Raw genomic sequence first — 16738 nt, 5'->3', positions numbered from 1 at the left:
TTCCTATATTTGAAGGAACATATATAAAATCTTCTTCTTTTTTTGCTAAAAATAATACTCCATCTGTTTCCCAAAATAAGATGTTTTAGATTTTTTACTTGTTCCACAAAGATAGATTTTTTATATGTTTAATATACTTTTTTATACTTCTAAGAAACATTAAATGAAAATATTTGAATTGATCAAATTTTATTGGTGAAAAGCGTATAATAAAGTAAAAAAAAATTAAATTATAAACATTTATTAAATTCTTAATAAGCATGAACACCTTAGAAAATCTTACTTTCGGAAACTGGGTGAGCATATGTAAAATTTTAGGAAAAGAAAAATGGCATGCAAAGACAAGAAGAATATATTATATAGATGCATTATGCATGTGTATGACGAGATATATGCTTGAGGAGGTCCCAAAAATCGTCCACTAGTTTTATTTAGTTCTCAAAAAAAAAAAACTAAAGTGATCCTATTAGAATATTACTAATCAACAACGGTTTCGGTTACATTCGATTTAGTGATTGCATTAGCTTTAGTTTCGATTCAAAGTAAAGATGAGAAAATGAATTATAGTCTTTTGCGCTTATTAATCATCAATAGATTACATGCATCCAAATCAGTATCCGATCCAGCTTACGAGTTCCGCTCGAATAAAAGTGAGAACGTGTAGTACTTCGAATCCTAAGAAATAATATAGTAGTACATGTACAACAAGTAAAAAGTAACCATCATCAAAACATATTTAAATTGTTCACCGTAAAATTTATAGTTATTTAAGTGTGTTTGTCTAAAGAAAATCGCTACGTTAATGTTTTGACAAAAAAGCTAGGACTAATATTTTTTTTAAATGATCTTTACTAGACAGAAACGTAAAACATCCGTTTCAGATAATAACTAAAATAAAACTTAAATCTGCATGCATATGGAGCTAAATAAATTTGTAATTAATTGCTAAGCATGATGATATATCACTTGTAACATTATTTTTCCATCGCTAAAATAGAATGGTGCTATTGACCACACGTGTTAATTACTTTGCCAAATTTTCAGATAAATCTTTTGATTGATGCTAATCTATTGTCAGCATTACTTGTTTTATTGCAATAAAACGGAATTTCGATTGAAAAGTTAATTTATCAATGGTTGCGGTCAAAATCAAATGGAGATGATGAATTCCAATCTAATTATTTACCGAGAGTGGTTGTGGCATACCAAACCAATAGTTCCTACCTACTTGAGGAATTTGTAGAAGACGTGGTTATGCCTTAAGTACAACAGTCATGTCATGTCGCCACTTACATTGCCGTACGGATCCTTCTTATTGATTTGGCTCCATTGAAATCTCAAGAGCCACAACGAATATTTGTGACCCATCATATTATTGTTAAGAGTATGAACTGCTTTATTAAAGTTGAGTTAATTATTAATTAATCTTTTCGAGCATAAAATCTTCGTGGATATGTAAAGCCAGCATGCAACTACAAAAGCTTGACATAACTGATATCGTGCATGGAGGGTGAACGCAAACTCTATTATATTAATCTACTTTGAATTTGGGGTTTTTATGTATTACATGTGGGTTTGCAGAAAGTTCATAGACATAGTATAGACGTAAATCCCCCTGCGGCAAGAAAGTGATGACCGATGGGAATAAATACAAAGTTGACATTCTCTTAACACGTAATATTGATCCCCAAAGACTGGATTTTTTCTCTTCATACATCATCATGGTCACAACTCACACTATATGCATATCAAGTTCTATACCTCACATATGTCAACGATCTAGAGCATCAAATCGTCTGGTTCTCTTATCCACAATCCAACTTCCCAGAATTATTATTCTCCTTTTTAGTTTTGCCCCATCATTAATCAAAGGTACCTCTATATGTTCACAAAAGATTACATGTATGTGTATATATAGAATTCCAAGACTCACTTCTCAAAAACAAACACATCAACACTAATCTCCAAGCAATATAAGAAAAAGACATATACATAGTAAAAGAGTATTACTATACATATGGATGTGGTAGCAACATTGGCGTCACAAAGAGCAGTGGTGATATTCAGCAAGAGTACTTGTTGTATGTCTCATGCAATCAAACGTCTGTTTTACGAGCAAGGAGTGAGCCCAGCAATTGTAGAGATCGATCAGAACATGTACGGTAAAGATATCGAGTGGGCCTTGGCTCGTTTAGGTTGCAGCCCTACTGTTCCGGCAGTTTTTGTCGGAGGGAAATTTGTAGGAACGGCCAATACCGTCATGACTCTTCATCTCAATGGGTCATTGAAAAGGTTGCTCAAAGAAGCTGGTGCTTTGTGGCTATAGTACTTAATGGATGTATTCTTGAGTGATTTACATTGTGATCTTTTTCTTTGATCTTTGAAAATGTCTTCACTTTATGTACGTCTTATTAAAACATATGTGAAGAACTACTTTGTATTGAGAATTATATTTCTCTGTGTGGAAGTTGATTTAATGATTTACTATTACCCTTTTGGACAGTAATATCTACTTAAACTTCTAAGAATTTAATCTCTTTTTATTAGGTTTGAATGGTTATTAATCTTCTACTCTTAGTTTTTATTAGATCAATGATTTGAGAGTTTTTTTTTTCAAATCCCTCTTTTATTGTAGCTAGCATTTATAAATTCAATATGAAATCTAAACTTATTAGATTAGTCATTTGTATAAGTTCTCTCAAATTCTAATTTTTTGAAAAATGTAGATTTTGTCAATAAAATCTATCAAATGAGATTTGGTTGGGTTTGGATGATATTTTATAGTGAAAAAGAAATGAGACGAAATACCACCTCCTATTATGGTATGTGAAACTTAAAAAAAAAATGTACTTCACATTTTTAAAATAAAATCAAATTGTTTGAAATGAAAAATATTTAAAATTCAATTTTTAAAAAACTTTCATATATTTTCTGTATATTTCATAAAATGATAAAATACTGAATTATAGTATTATAAAAAAATAAAATATTGTTTTAAATAAATATTTAACTTTATTTTTTTTCAAAAATTCAGATTTTTTTCCTTCAAAAACCTTAAAATTGTAAGAAATCTTTTTAAGATTTATTCAAATCTTGGATTTTCTTGGATTTACTCATATCTTGAATTTTCTTAAATCATTGATTCAATAAGCTCACCTATGTAAAGGTTATAAATGGACCTGTAAGAGTCAAATTAAGAAAGAAAACTGTACTCAAATAATTAATGGATGAGAGTGAGATTCTAAAATTTTATTTAAAATAAAACGTGTAATTATGGAAATATTAGACATTACATTAAAGTTTATCTGTATATTATTTAATAAACCAAAATAGTCTAAATTACAAAACCTAAACATACATGTAAAAGCTATATACCCATAATCATAAAATCTTAACATGTTAAAAATAAAAGAATAATTTCAAAATATAGAATTATTTTGATGTTTGAAAGTTTTAGCCTATAATACATAAGTATTCTACTATTAATTTAAGAATTGTAGGATTTTTGGTGATGATAATTAAAAAAAAAACTGGGAAAAGGCATAAATGACATATTTGTAGAAGAATATATAAATGGAGGGACAATGATGTGTTTTTCCTTTTCTATTTACCATTTCTAAAACTAGATTTTGCTATTTTACAGTTTACACATATATAATTAAGTAATAAAACTATCCCAAGCTCATATATATTTTCCAATTTAGTGAAATATATTATAGATATTTTTTTTGAACTGGCATGTTAAAGATGTTTTTTTTTCAAGCTATCCAATGCATGTATTGATAGTTACAAAGTGTTCCCTACTTTGGTATTCTTAGATTTAACGGAAAGTATCGTAAGAAATAAATACATAACAGCCTGAAAAACTAATGAAATTTGTTTTGAGAGTTCTTCCACGCCCACTTCAATCTTTATATTATGTGAACTGGTACAAAATAAAGAACACAAGGTAAAGCTAGTTATGTTTTTTTCAAAAGTTAATGATATTTTGGATTAAAGAGGTTAGATCCGGCGACATTTCGGGCTACTACTAATGATTAACGTTTGCTCGTGAGGGTTTAGTTTTATAGAAACACACGCATGGTTTGGAGTAGTATTATATGGTCCTATGAAAGCTGATCTGTAGACTGTAGCTCGTCATTAATTTTATAGACTATAAGAGTGGCGACGTGAATCGCTATGCGGCATGAAAGTAATGGTCAAATGAGAATCAACGCAAAGTTGACATTCCCTTAACACGTAACGCTGTATTTTTCTCTTCATGCATCATCCCAAGTTACCATATGCATATCGGTCTCCGTACTGGTCTACACTAGTATCTTACACAGATTTGTCAACTCTTGAGCATCATATCATCATCACCTTCTCTTATCCACAATCCAAGTTCCCGATAATAAGATTCTCCATATTTAAGCGTTGCCCCATCATTAATCCAAGATGCCTCGACATGTTCATTTAGATTACATGTCGGTACGTGTATATATAGAGTTCAGAGACTCACCTCTCCAAAACAGACTATCAACACAAAAAATCCAAGCAATACAAAGAAAAAAACATCTACTATTACTATAAAAATGGATGTGGTAGCAAGGTTAGCGTGCAGTAATAATATTCAGCAAGAGTACATGCTGCATGTCTCATGCAATTAAATGTCTGTTTTATGAGCAAGGAGTGAGCCCTGCGATTGTCGAGATCGATCAATACATGTACGGTAAAGATATTGAGCGGGCTTTGGCCCGGTTAGGATGCAGCCCTCAGGTTCCCGTGGTTTTCATCGGAGGGAAATTAATAGGAACTGCCACTACCGTTATGACTCTTCATCTTGACGGGTCATTGAAAAGGCTGCTAAAGGAAGCTGGTGCTTTATGGCTTTAGTACATATAGTTCGTATAATGTTTTCTTGAGAGTTTAAACATATATATTTGCTTTGGCTTTTGAAAGTTCTTAATATTATATATGCACGTTTAATTAAAAGCATATATGAAGAAGTACTTTTTTTATTTTGGGTGTTATGTACTTATGTATATCTTGATGGGTTGGTTGTATTATTAACTACGACCAATTTGTGGATAGAAACTCTATTTTATTTCCCGCTCCGTACAAGTTAAATGGTATCTATAAAACGCAAAAACGTTAGTTAGGATTATTTAGTAATTACTATTTTGTACTATTTTTGTTTCTCTGCTTAAATTGGTGGAATATATTTATAAGCAAAAAAAATTAGTGTATCAACGCAAGATTATACAAAGTCCTTGAGAGTTTCCGTGAGGGAAAAAAACAGGAAACAAAGTGGGTGGTGTGGGTGGGGGGGGGGGGGAGGGGGGTGGGGGAGGGGGGGGGGAGGAGGGGGGGAATATGGCGTATTTGGAGAAGAATATTGAGTGAAGAAATGGCAAATGATGTATGTTCTGCCACTAGTCTTTTTTTTTGTCAACAGATAAATGAAGGAAAAAAAGTAAAATTACTAAAAACGATTTGGGTAACTAAACTGATAATACAAAATCAACAACAGTCTTTACTGTTGGAAGAGATTTGCAATCTGTACCAAGTTGTTTGTCATAATTGTTTTCCTTGAAGGTGGAACAAATTTGATATTAATTTTTTTAAAGTAAAAAACAAAATGTTTTGATTTAACCGTTATCAGCCGTGGCGGTGGTGGTTTTGAGTCACTTGCGTTGGTTGAGCTCCATTTCTCAAGCGGCTGGTGTTCGCCCGGACACAGGGATTAACAACAATCCATTGAAATTTCTGGACTTCTTTCTCAACCTCTGATACGTTCTCTTTACTTTACGTGAAGGAAGTGCAATTTTACTTTAAAAAAATTAACAACAATCCATTGAAATTTACACGATTTTGACAGAAAACACGTTATTATTACGGTTTTTCGCAGAAACACAGTTTCAAACTATATTTTCAATATGTTGTCATTATAAATTAATTTAAATTTATACAATTATAATATTTGGTTTATTATAATATTGTCATTTTGCAACATATTGTAAATTATAAAAACCAAAATTAATTTAAATTTATTATAATATTTCACCAAAAATAGTTTAGACTCTTGTTTAAACTTATAATATGAGTTTCATTTTTCATCTAGCTTTTGCGTATAAATCTATTTCTTAATTTGAAAAAAATGGACAACAAACTAGAACTGCATTTAGATGCTGCGCGTATGGATGACGAAACAAAGACCTTATATCTATGATAATTTTGAAACCGTTGTGATAAAAAAAAATCTAAGAAGCAGTATGACTATTGTTAATAAAGATATACTACAATTTCAATCTAAATTACATGTACAAAAAAAAAATTGTTATGTTTACATATATACTAATTATAGTTTTCAGTAATGGTATTTTCATGATTAGTAAGAAGTAAAATAACACAAATATATACAAGCATAAAAACAATTAATATATTACTTATCATATTAATATGATCATCTTCTTATAAACAAATAAATATTTTTACAAAAAAATAATAAGCACAGTATATTGGAAGAAATTAAATTTTGGAAATTCTTAGTAAAACATAAATCATATATTTACTTTGCAAAGGGAATGATATAAAGGAGTTAAAACAAACCCATGAAAATCTGTAGTAATTTATGAAAAATATATGATAACATTTACTAATCTAAATATACATATTTGCAGAATTCACATAACTTTAAATTTATATTAACTTCTAAAGTTCTTAATTCTACACAAATCAATATCCCAATAATCCCCCTCCTCCTCCTTAGATTCATTAAAAATTGGTTCCCATAACATAATCATAATTTACCTTTGATTTTTGAGCAATATTAAATTGATCTTTTATTACTAGTAAAAGTTAATAAACCCACAATTCTAGGAAATATAGTAAAATTTATGGAAAAATTTATCTCATATATTTTATTAGTTGTTGGGTCACACCTTCCTTAAAAATCAACTCTTGAGATAGTATAAAATCTAGTGTTATTTTTTTAAATAAGAAGTATTTTTACTTTAATAAATATTAAGAAACTGATCTCTAAAATAGTTATAATGCACCTTAGTATTACTTTAAAGGAAATGAATATTGAAGATCATCTACAGTATTTGATAGTGATCGAGAGTTTAATCTAGTGAAGAAAAGATGATGTAGTCAATGATATCTTTAGAACACAACGATGTAATCAGATTCCTGTAGGCAAAGATGAATTTTATTGATGAATAGGATTGAATACAACGAACGAAATGAGATCGAATGTTACAAATGAGATCGACAAGAGAAAATACTTAAAACTAGGTGAAAATAAGATCGATGTATGAGTGTAGCTCTCTCTAGGGTTTTCTTTGTGTCCATCGATCTCTTCTTATAGTGGGTAGACTCTGCAATCTTCGCAACCGCTCCGCGATCTCCGGCTCCTTGAATCTATCTCTTCCTGCTCGTCGGAATCGGGCTTCTTTGTTGGTCGCGTGGCCCAAGTCCCAATTACCTAGTTGACCGAAATTGGGTCCAACAAATATCACAACTATTGGAATTGAATGGAACTTTTGAGGGAAAATATATTTCAATTTTTGTCTTTACCTTACTAATTACTTTCTTTGATTTATTTCATCTATTTTAGTTTTGAGAAATTAGATACGTTGAAAATGGTTCCACGCCAGCTTATTTCAAAACATTATTAGATCACTTTTGAAAAAAGAAATCTTTATAAATAAGATGGCAGCATTTTTTTTTAATACGAGATCATTAGTTCATACATATTCAAAAATATCAAGAAGCCATAAGTCTCTCTGGTCTTGGATTCGAATGAGTGTCCATCCTTACCTCTCGAACTATGTGAGGAAATACTTTGTAGAGTTCCAACTAAATCTCTTATACGATTCAAGTTAACATGCAAACGATGGCTCGGTCTTTTCAATGACAAGAGATTCGTCAACAAGCACTTGGCTCTCGTCGAGGAGCACTTCATACGGATCAATAGTGATCGCAAGGTTACAATAATCAGTCCCATGACCAGATCGCTTGCTCATCTTTTTCACTCCCATACGAATTTCAAGCTACACCTGATATCTATACTATGATTCACTATGATGGCTTGTTGCTATGCATCTTAGAGTCCTCTGCGATGGCAGTTTGGAACCCATGTTTGAATCAAGTTCGATGGATCAAGCCCGAGAGTTCTTATTTGATGCAGCATCATAATACCTTCACCTCCAAGCAACTGTTTTCTATTTCACCTTTTAAAAGATTTCAATTTCTATCTATGATTTCCTTTTATTAAATTTTCTATTTTTAAAAGACTTAGGTTATTATAAACCGGCTCTAAAATCCTATATAGAGGCATTGTAAGTTGGCTTTGATAATTAGTTTTTGAAAGATAATAATCTAGAGTTTCTCTGAAGCCTTGCATTGATTTGATTATGTCATCAAATACGAGAGCCTTGCATCGAATTTGATTCAATTCTTCGATCCAAGAAGTCAGGTCTCTAAAGATTTAACCTAAATCTTTAGATTTGAGCTGAGTTACCGTTGATACGCTGCGCCAGGTTGGTATCAGAGCTTTGCTACGCTCCTCGAAGACGTCCATTAACAATGGCAAGACCTCGAAGAGTACCTGTTCGAACCGAAGCAGAAATCACCCGTGATGCAATCGCCGAGCTTCAAGCTCAGATGCAAAATATCACCGCCGCCCTTCAGAACCTCAACGTTCAACGCAACGCCCCTCCACCCCCTGTTGGCGACCCCGCCAATGATCAAGCTGACGGAACAGATGGAGAAGAAGATGACGATGCGAACCTGTTTACTGATAATCCTTTTGCTCCTCTCCAGAATAACCGCGCCATTGCTCGAGAGGCTGTTCTAGGCGCTGATGAAGGCTTTGCTTGGGAAAAAGGATTTAAAACAGAGATTCCGGAATTCTTTGGCAACTCCTCCGCTGAAGAACTTCTTGATTGGATTGTCACGGTTGAAGAAATTTTAGAATTCATAAGAGCACCGATGGATTGTTGTGTTCCTCTTATCACTATGCGATTCCGAAACAGAGCAGCGGCATGGTGGACACAATTGAAATCAACTCGAGCTCGTCTCGGGAAACCTAAAGTGATGTCGTGGGATAAGTTGAAATCGAAGCTTAAAAAAACATTCTTACCGTATAATTACGATCAGATCATGTTCCAGCGTCTTCATACTATACGCCAGGGTACACGTTCTGTGGCTGAGTACTCGACTGAATTTTTCTTTTTGCTTACCCGTGTTGACATTCAAGATTTAGAACGTCAGGTAGTTGCTCGATTCACTGCTGGTCTTCGTCAACAAATCCAACACACCATCACCTTATTTAATCCACTAACGTTGGCAGAGGCTCATCAGCAAGCTCTCACCCTTGAGTCGCAAACTAGAGGCAATTTCTCGTTGACTACTTCACGTTCTACGCGCCCTACTCAGCAACAACAAACTGCTAACCCGACTGATGATATGCTTCCACAGCAACAAGATACTGCCATTGTGCCTTTTACGGACAAGATAGTACCACGGCCGTCTTCCCTTCGATGTTTCACTTGCGGAGAGATCGGTCATCGTCAATCCAATTGTCCTAAAAGAAATCGCAGAGGTCTTCTCATTGATGCAACTGGCAATGATATAGAGGTCGTCTATGATGAAGAAGTAACAGAAACTATTGAGGAAACTGAGGATCTTGTCGCAGACCATGGCCTGTGCTTAATGGTTCGGCGTGTTTGTCTCGCTCCTCGTCACACCGATGAAAACCCCCCACGACACAACCAGTTCCATTCAAAGTGTACTATTGCAGGCAAGGTGTGCAAATTCATTATTGACTCCAGTAGTAGCGAAAACATGATTGCAGAAGATGTCGTCAACAAGCTCAAGCTAGCCACATAACTTCACCCGTGTCCTTATAAGCTAGCATGGTTGGATCAAAAGATAGACCTTCTCATTACTCGTCGTGCTCTAATATCTTTCTCGGTTGGTGGTACATTCAAAGACCAAGTTCATTGTGATGTTGCACCAATGGATGCTTGTCATATGCTCTTAGGACGGCCATGGATATTTGATCATCGTGTCCAACACGATGGATATCTTAATACCTACAGTTTCCGTCACAACAATCGCAACTTCACTCTTCAACCCTCTTTACCCGAGAAACAGAGCACACCATCAACACCCATTCTCATTCTCCAACGTAAACCTTTTGAGAAAGATCTGTGTGACGAAGGCTATGTTCTCGTACTCATAAACTCGGCAACAGAACCATCTTTGCCAGCGATTCCTGATGAGTTTAGAAGCTTGTTGGAAGAGTTTCAAGACGTCTTCCCAAGTGATTTTCCGTCCGGACTCCCTACGCTGAGAGACATCCAACACCGCATTGACGTGGTTCCCGACGCTGTTCTACCCAATCGAGCTCATTACCGTATGAGTCCCCGCGAACATGAAGAGCTGAGACGTCAAGTGGAGGATCTTGTGGTAAAAGGTTATTTACGCGAGAGCCTTAGTCTGTGTGCCGCTCCAGCATTGCTTATACCAAAGAAGGATGGGTCTTGGAGAATGTGTGTCGATAGCCGCACTATAAATAAAATTATAGTGCGCTATAGATTTCCCATACCGCGTCTGGACGATCTTTTGGATCAAATTGGCACTACAACAATTTTTTCTAAACTGGATCTTCGCAGTGGATATCATCAGATACGTATCCGCCCTGGGGACGAATGGAAAACAGCTTTTAAAACGCGTGAAGGACTTTTTGAATGGCTTGTCATGCCTTTCGGTTTGTCCAATGCACCGAGCACCTTCATGAGGGTTATGAATCAATCTCTACGGCCTTTTATTGGCAAATTCGTCGTGGTTTATTTTGACGATATTCTCATCTTCAGTATGTCCTTGACGGAGCATATTACCCACCTGAAAGAAGTGCTTCTCGTTCTTCGTCGCGATCAGCTTTTTTCCCCACTAGAGAAGTGCGAGCTCGGGTCTCCGCAGGTTCACTTCCTTGGCTACATCGTCTCTGCAAACGGCCTTGCCGTCGACCCGAAAAAGGTGGAAGCCATCAAGTCGTGGCCTACTTCAACTACACTATCGGCCACTAGGAGTTTTCATGGTCTCGCATCATTTTACCGAAGGTTTGTGCCGCAGTTTGGCAGTCTGATGGTGCCTCTAACTGATTTCATTCGATGAGATGGTCTATTTACTTGGACTCCGGCAGCATCTGAAGCTTTCGAGATCATCAAGGCAAAGTTGATTTCGGCCCCCATACTGGCTCTCCCCGATTTTACTCAAGTATGTGAGCTTCATTGTGATGCTTCTAAGCTTGTGATTGGTGCTGTCTTAAGTCAACGTAACCGGCCTATCGCCTTCTTCAGTGAAAAGCTCGCAGGAGCTCGTCTGTGATATAGTACTTACGATGTGGAGTTTTATGCAGTGGTTCAAGCAATCAAGCACTGGAGACATTATCTTTTCCATAGAGAATTTGTTCTCCATACAGATCACGATGCTTTAAAACACTTTAGTAGTCAAGACAAAGTCTCAGCTCGTCATGCTTCATGGGTGTCTTATTTGCAACAATTTACTTTTGTTATCAAGCACACGTCGGGTGCTTCCAACAGAGTTGCACGCTGGGCCGTCGCCATTCCTTACTGGGTATACTTCATGTCTCTGTCCCGGGATTTGCAGCCTTTGCCGAGTTATACGAGTCTGATGATTTCTTTGGTAGAATTCTTCTTGACGTTCAGAATGGTCTTTCTCGTTATTTCACTCTTCATGATGGGTTTCTTTTTCGTGGTGATCGACTCTGCATTCCGTACTGCAGCCTTCGACTTCAATTGATCGCTGAGACACACAATGAAGGTCATATCGGTCGCTATCGGACACTGCATTTGCTCTCCCAATCATATTTCTGGCCTGCCTTGCGGCGTGATGTAGAGCGTTTTGTTGAACGCTGTACGACTTGTCAAACATCGAAAGGGCATGCCACGAACGCGGGCCTCTACCTTCCTCTTCCTATACCAACTCAACCATGGCCTGATGTCAGTATGGATTTCGTGATGGGTCTTCCTCACACACAAAAAGGTTTCGATTCAATCTTTGTTATTGTGGATCATTTCTCAAAAATGGTGCACTTCGCTCCTTGTAAGTAGACAACAGATGCAGTTCAAGTCGCAACACTATTTTTTTGAGAGGTTTACAGACTCCACGGGTTGCCAACTTCTATCGTTTCAGACCGTGATTCTCGGTTCTTAGGCCACTTTTAGCGTTCTTTATGGAAGCTTCTCGGTACCAGCCTTGACATGAGTTCTGCTTATCATCCTCAAACGGACGGTCAAACGGAGGTGATTAATAGATCATTGGGAAACTTACTTCGCTGTCTTGTGGGTGATTCTATTAAAACTTGGGATTCGAAACTTCCTCAAGCAGAGTTTGCTCATAACCATGCCCTCAATCAAAGCTCGGGGTTCAGTCCGTTTCAGGTCGTTTATGGTCTTCTTCCTCGTGTTCCTTTGGATTTCACTACACTTCCAGACCGTACACGTCTTCATGGTGTAGCTGATGATTTTGTCGACAACATTCATAACATCCATGTGCAGGTCGTCACCAATCTCGAGTCATCATCATCAAAGTACAAAGCCGCGTCTGATTCTCGTCGCCGTCGTGTTATCTTCGAAGTAGGTGATCAAGTTTGGGCATTTCCCACTAAAGACCGGATGCCGGCTCATGTTTACAACAAACTCAAGGCGAAAAAGATAGGTCCTCTCACGGTCTTGGAGCGAATTAATGACAATGCATATCGTCTGCAACTTCCAGCAAACATCAACACTTCGGACGTCTTCAATGTTCGTTATCTATCACGCTTTGTTCCACCGGACGCAGATCCAGATTCGCGGTCGAATCCTTCTAACCTGACGGGACCTGATGCAGCATTATAATACCTTCACCGCCAAGCAACTGTTTTCTATTTCACCTTTTAAAAGATTTCAATTTCTATCTATGATTTCCTTTTATTAGATTTTCTATTTTTAAGAGACTTAGGTTATTATAAACCGTCTCTAAAATCCTATATAAAGGCATTGTAAGTTGGCTTTGATAATTAGTTTTTGAAAGATAATAATCTAGAGTTTCTCTAAAGCCTTGCATTGATTTGATTATGTCATCAATACGAGAGCCTTGCATCGAATTTGATTCAATTATTCGATCCCAGAAGTCAGGTCTCTAAGATTTAACCTAAATCTTTAGATTTGAGCTGAGTTACCGATGATATGCTGCGCCATTATTCCATTAACTGTTTCTACGATGGTATTGGATACGATGGTCTATCTCAAGATGGTGGCTACAAAATCTTGAGGTTTGGGGACAGAGATATCATTAGAAATCAGTACACAATAACACAGTGGTTGTTGATAAATACGAACTCAAATCCAATTCCTGGAAAAAATACAAAGTTTCTTTGGATTGGCACGTGGTTAAAACTTGTAGAGAAGTGTCACTCATGGGAAACATGTATTGGATTGCTAAATGGAATCAAGCTGGCTACTTCATCCAAAGTTTTAATTTCTCTACCGAGACATTCGAGCCCTTGGCCTCTCTTCCCTTTGCCTATGGTGCATATGATGTTCACAACTTGGCAGCTTTCAGAGGAAATAATCTTTCTTTGTTAGTACAAAACAAAGAAACTGAGAAGATGGACGTATGGGTCACAAACATGGCCAAGAAGGGTGTGATAATATCGTGGACCAAGTTCTTTAGTGTGACGAGACCTGAACGCAAGGTGTTTCGTGCTTGTGAAGCTATTGCTACTAAGGTGCATTTTATTGACAAGAAGAATAGGGTTGTTGTATGTTGTGAGGAAGTAGCAGTAGATGAAAGGTGCGTCAGTGTTAATATCTATCTTATTGGAGAGGGTGAGATAGAAAAACAAGAGATAGAACTACATAAACGAGGTTTTAGCTGGCCCTTTTGTCTCCGGCTATGCATATCTTCCAAGTCTTGTTCCGGTTCTAACATAGGACTATAGGAGCACAAAACGATTGAAGCTTTGAAAATTGTTTCGTGATGTATGTTTTTATCATAAATTTATAAAAACTCAACTATATTTTGAATATTTTTTTTGCTTAAGTCATATTTGTTAAAGATAATAGATTCTCCATCTTTCTACACGCATTGGACATTTGTCCTTACACAAAGTAACTTGTGCATCATCATCTTTCAGATGTCATCTTTATACTTTTGTCCTTTTTTTTATTGGTTTGCTATAAATAGCACTCCTTCTTTTTGATTTTGTAACGTGAAACAATAAGAAGAAATACAAATCAAATCACTCATATCTCTCTCTCTCTCACGTCCTATCTCACTTTTCTTTTGTTCATTTTAAATCATTATACAACAATAATATATACAGAAAATCTCCCTTAGTTATATTATTCACAACACGTTATCAGCATGAAGCTCTGACCAACTGAAGTTTATCAATCTGAAAGTTCTTAAACCAGCCGAGGTAATGTTTAAATTTATGTATTTCAATATACTTAATTTATTTAAATTTTATTATTGTTCCGGAGTGAGAGGCTAGGCCTCCCCCGTTTATTTTTCGGGATGATTGCCTTTCCCGGCTGATCGTTATGGTAGGCTATGCCTTCACGATCAGAGAAACACGTGGTAGGCTTTGCCTCCGTGAATAAAAAGAAAAGGTCAAAAATGGTAGACTAAGTCTCCTCGGGCCTTGAAATAAGTAAAAGACAAAATGGTAGACCATGTCTCCTCGGACTTTGAAAAATGATCAATATGGTAGTCTATGACTCCTCGGATCATGTGGTAGGCTGAGCCTCCCGATTTTATTTATGCCATTTAAATTTCTGCAATTTAAGTTTATGCTTTTCTTTTATGCCTTTAATTTCTACATTTAAATTATGCATTTAAATTATTCATTTAAATTTTAGTCTTTACTATATTTATATTATTATTCTATGAATACAGTTATCATCTCGAATTTGACAAAGCTCGAAATTAATGTCCTGGATATTACGGGAAATAATTATATGACCTGGGCAGTGGGTGCAAAGATGCACCTGAGAGGGAACGGGCTTTTGGAAACTATCGATAGTTCGAAAACGGTGTCGGATGAGAAAAAGGCAAAAGCCATGATATTTTTATGACACCACATCCATGATGGTTTAAAGGATGAATATATTACGAAAGAGGATCCTTGTGACCTCTGGAAATCTTTAAAAGAGAGGTTCGATCACTAGAAATATGTGATCTTACCCAAAGCTAAACACGAGTGGATCCACCTCCGGTTCCAGGATTATAAAAGTGTAAGTGAGTTTAATTCCGCGATGTTTGGAATTACTTCGAGGATGATGTTATGTGGAGAGAGAATAAGTGATTATGATATGATCGAGAAAACTCTCTCCACGTTCCATCCTGAAAAACCGGGCGAATGGATATACCCGTTACTCGGAGTTGATGCAAGTCCTCCTTGTAGTGGAGCAAAATAATCAACTCGTGACTTTAAACCATCAAGCTCGTCCCACTGGATCTGCTCCATTCGCAGAAGCGAATGTTGCATCATCCAGTTATGATAATAGGAGAGGACGAGGTCGTGGACGTGGTGGAAACCGTTATCATGGTCATGGAAGAGGACGAGGAATAAGATTTCGTCCCTATGATGAAAGAAATAATAAAGACTTCCACGAAAATGAAAGGAATGAAAAAGACCGGGATGATAAAAGGCAAACGGGAAAGGTTTGCTACAGATTCGGCATGAAAGGTCATTGGGTACGTAATTGTCGTACTCCAAAACACTTAGCCGATCTATATAGAGAATCCCAAAAGGGAAAAGAAAAAGGAAGAGGTGAAACAAACTTCATCTCTGGTGAACCCGGACCATCCTTTCATGGTTTAAACGATGATACTCATCTTGACGTATCAGACTTTCTGGTTGAGCCAGAGAGTATCGATGAGTGATATAGATCGATGTGATATAAGTTTACTGTATTATAGTATCTATATCTTTTGTTGTAAGATATATGTTATGTTTGTTATGTTTCATATTTAATAATATAAGTTTTATATTCAGAAAATGCCAAACTTTGAGACTATGGATGGAGATTTGTGTTTGGCAGATAGTGCATCAACGCACACGATAATTAAAGATAAGAAATATTTCTCCAGTCTCAAAATAAAAGATTACGCTGGAAGCGTAAGTACAATATCTGGTAATGCAAAGATTATTATGGGCTCTGGAAGAGCGAAATTTTCATTGCCAGGGGGAACAATATTTGAAATAAGTGATGCATTGTATTCCCCCGAGTCTCATAGAAACTTGTTAATTTTTAAGGATATCCGAAGAAATGGAAATCATATTGAGACTATGAGTAAAGATGGCATTGAATTTCTTTGCATTAAGTCCGAGAGGAAACATATATTGGAAGAGTTAAGAATGTTATCCTCTGGACTATATTGTACGAAAATAACCATGACTGAGTCCTATGCCGTAGTAAACCTGAAGTTTACTGATACTTTTAAAATATGGCATGAGAGGCTAGGACATCCTGGTTCAGTCATGATGAGAAAGATAGTGCAAAATTCGAATGGCCATCCGCTGAAAAACGAAAAAAATTTGCAAAAATTTTGCAAACGGGGGAGTTTACATGTAATGCATGTTCTCAAGGAAAACTTATAACTCGGCCATCACCAGCAAAAGTAGACAATGAATCACCAATGTTTTTAGAAAGAATACATGGTGATATATGTGGGC

The 16738-nt window shown here is 36.0% G+C and overlaps 3 protein-coding genes and 1 pseudogene across 3 annotated transcripts; all 4 read left to right on the top strand.

Annotated features, from left to right (window-relative positions):
- The first annotated feature begins 1638 nt into the window (after positions 1–1638).
- On the top strand, positions 1639–2506 carry LOC106385859 (monothiol glutaredoxin-S10). Its single transcript, XM_013825756.3, has one exon. It carries the CDS (start codon positions 2018–2020, stop codon positions 2324–2326), a length of 309 nt encoding a protein of 102 aa, XP_013681210.1. The 5' UTR covers positions 1639–2017; the 3' UTR covers positions 2327–2506.
- A 2068-nt stretch (positions 2507–4574) lies between these two features.
- LOC106386227 lies at positions 4575–5090 on the top strand (annotated as a pseudogene).
- An 8381-nt stretch (positions 5091–13471) lies between these two features.
- On the top strand, positions 13472–13996 carry LOC106384405 (F-box/WD-40 repeat-containing protein 1-like). The gene has a single exon (XM_022698272.2). The coding sequence runs from the start codon at positions 13472–13474 to the stop codon at positions 13994–13996; it is 525 nt and encodes a 174-aa protein (XP_022553993.1).
- Positions 13997–15444: 1448 nt separating this feature from the next.
- On the top strand, positions 15445–15945 carry LOC125583008. The gene has a single exon (XM_048749535.1). It carries the CDS (start codon positions 15445–15447, stop codon positions 15943–15945), a length of 501 nt encoding a protein of 166 aa, XP_048605492.1.
- Positions 15946–16738: the final 793 nt, after the last annotated feature.

This window comes from Brassica napus, chromosome C3 (assembly GCF_020379485.1).
Source record: "Brassica napus cultivar Da-Ae chromosome C3, Da-Ae, whole genome shotgun sequence".
NCBI lineage: Eukaryota > Viridiplantae > Streptophyta > Magnoliopsida > Brassicales > Brassicaceae > Brassica > Brassica napus.
Note: the sequence above shows the minus strand (reverse complement) of the source record. Positions and strands in the feature narration are given on the sequence as shown.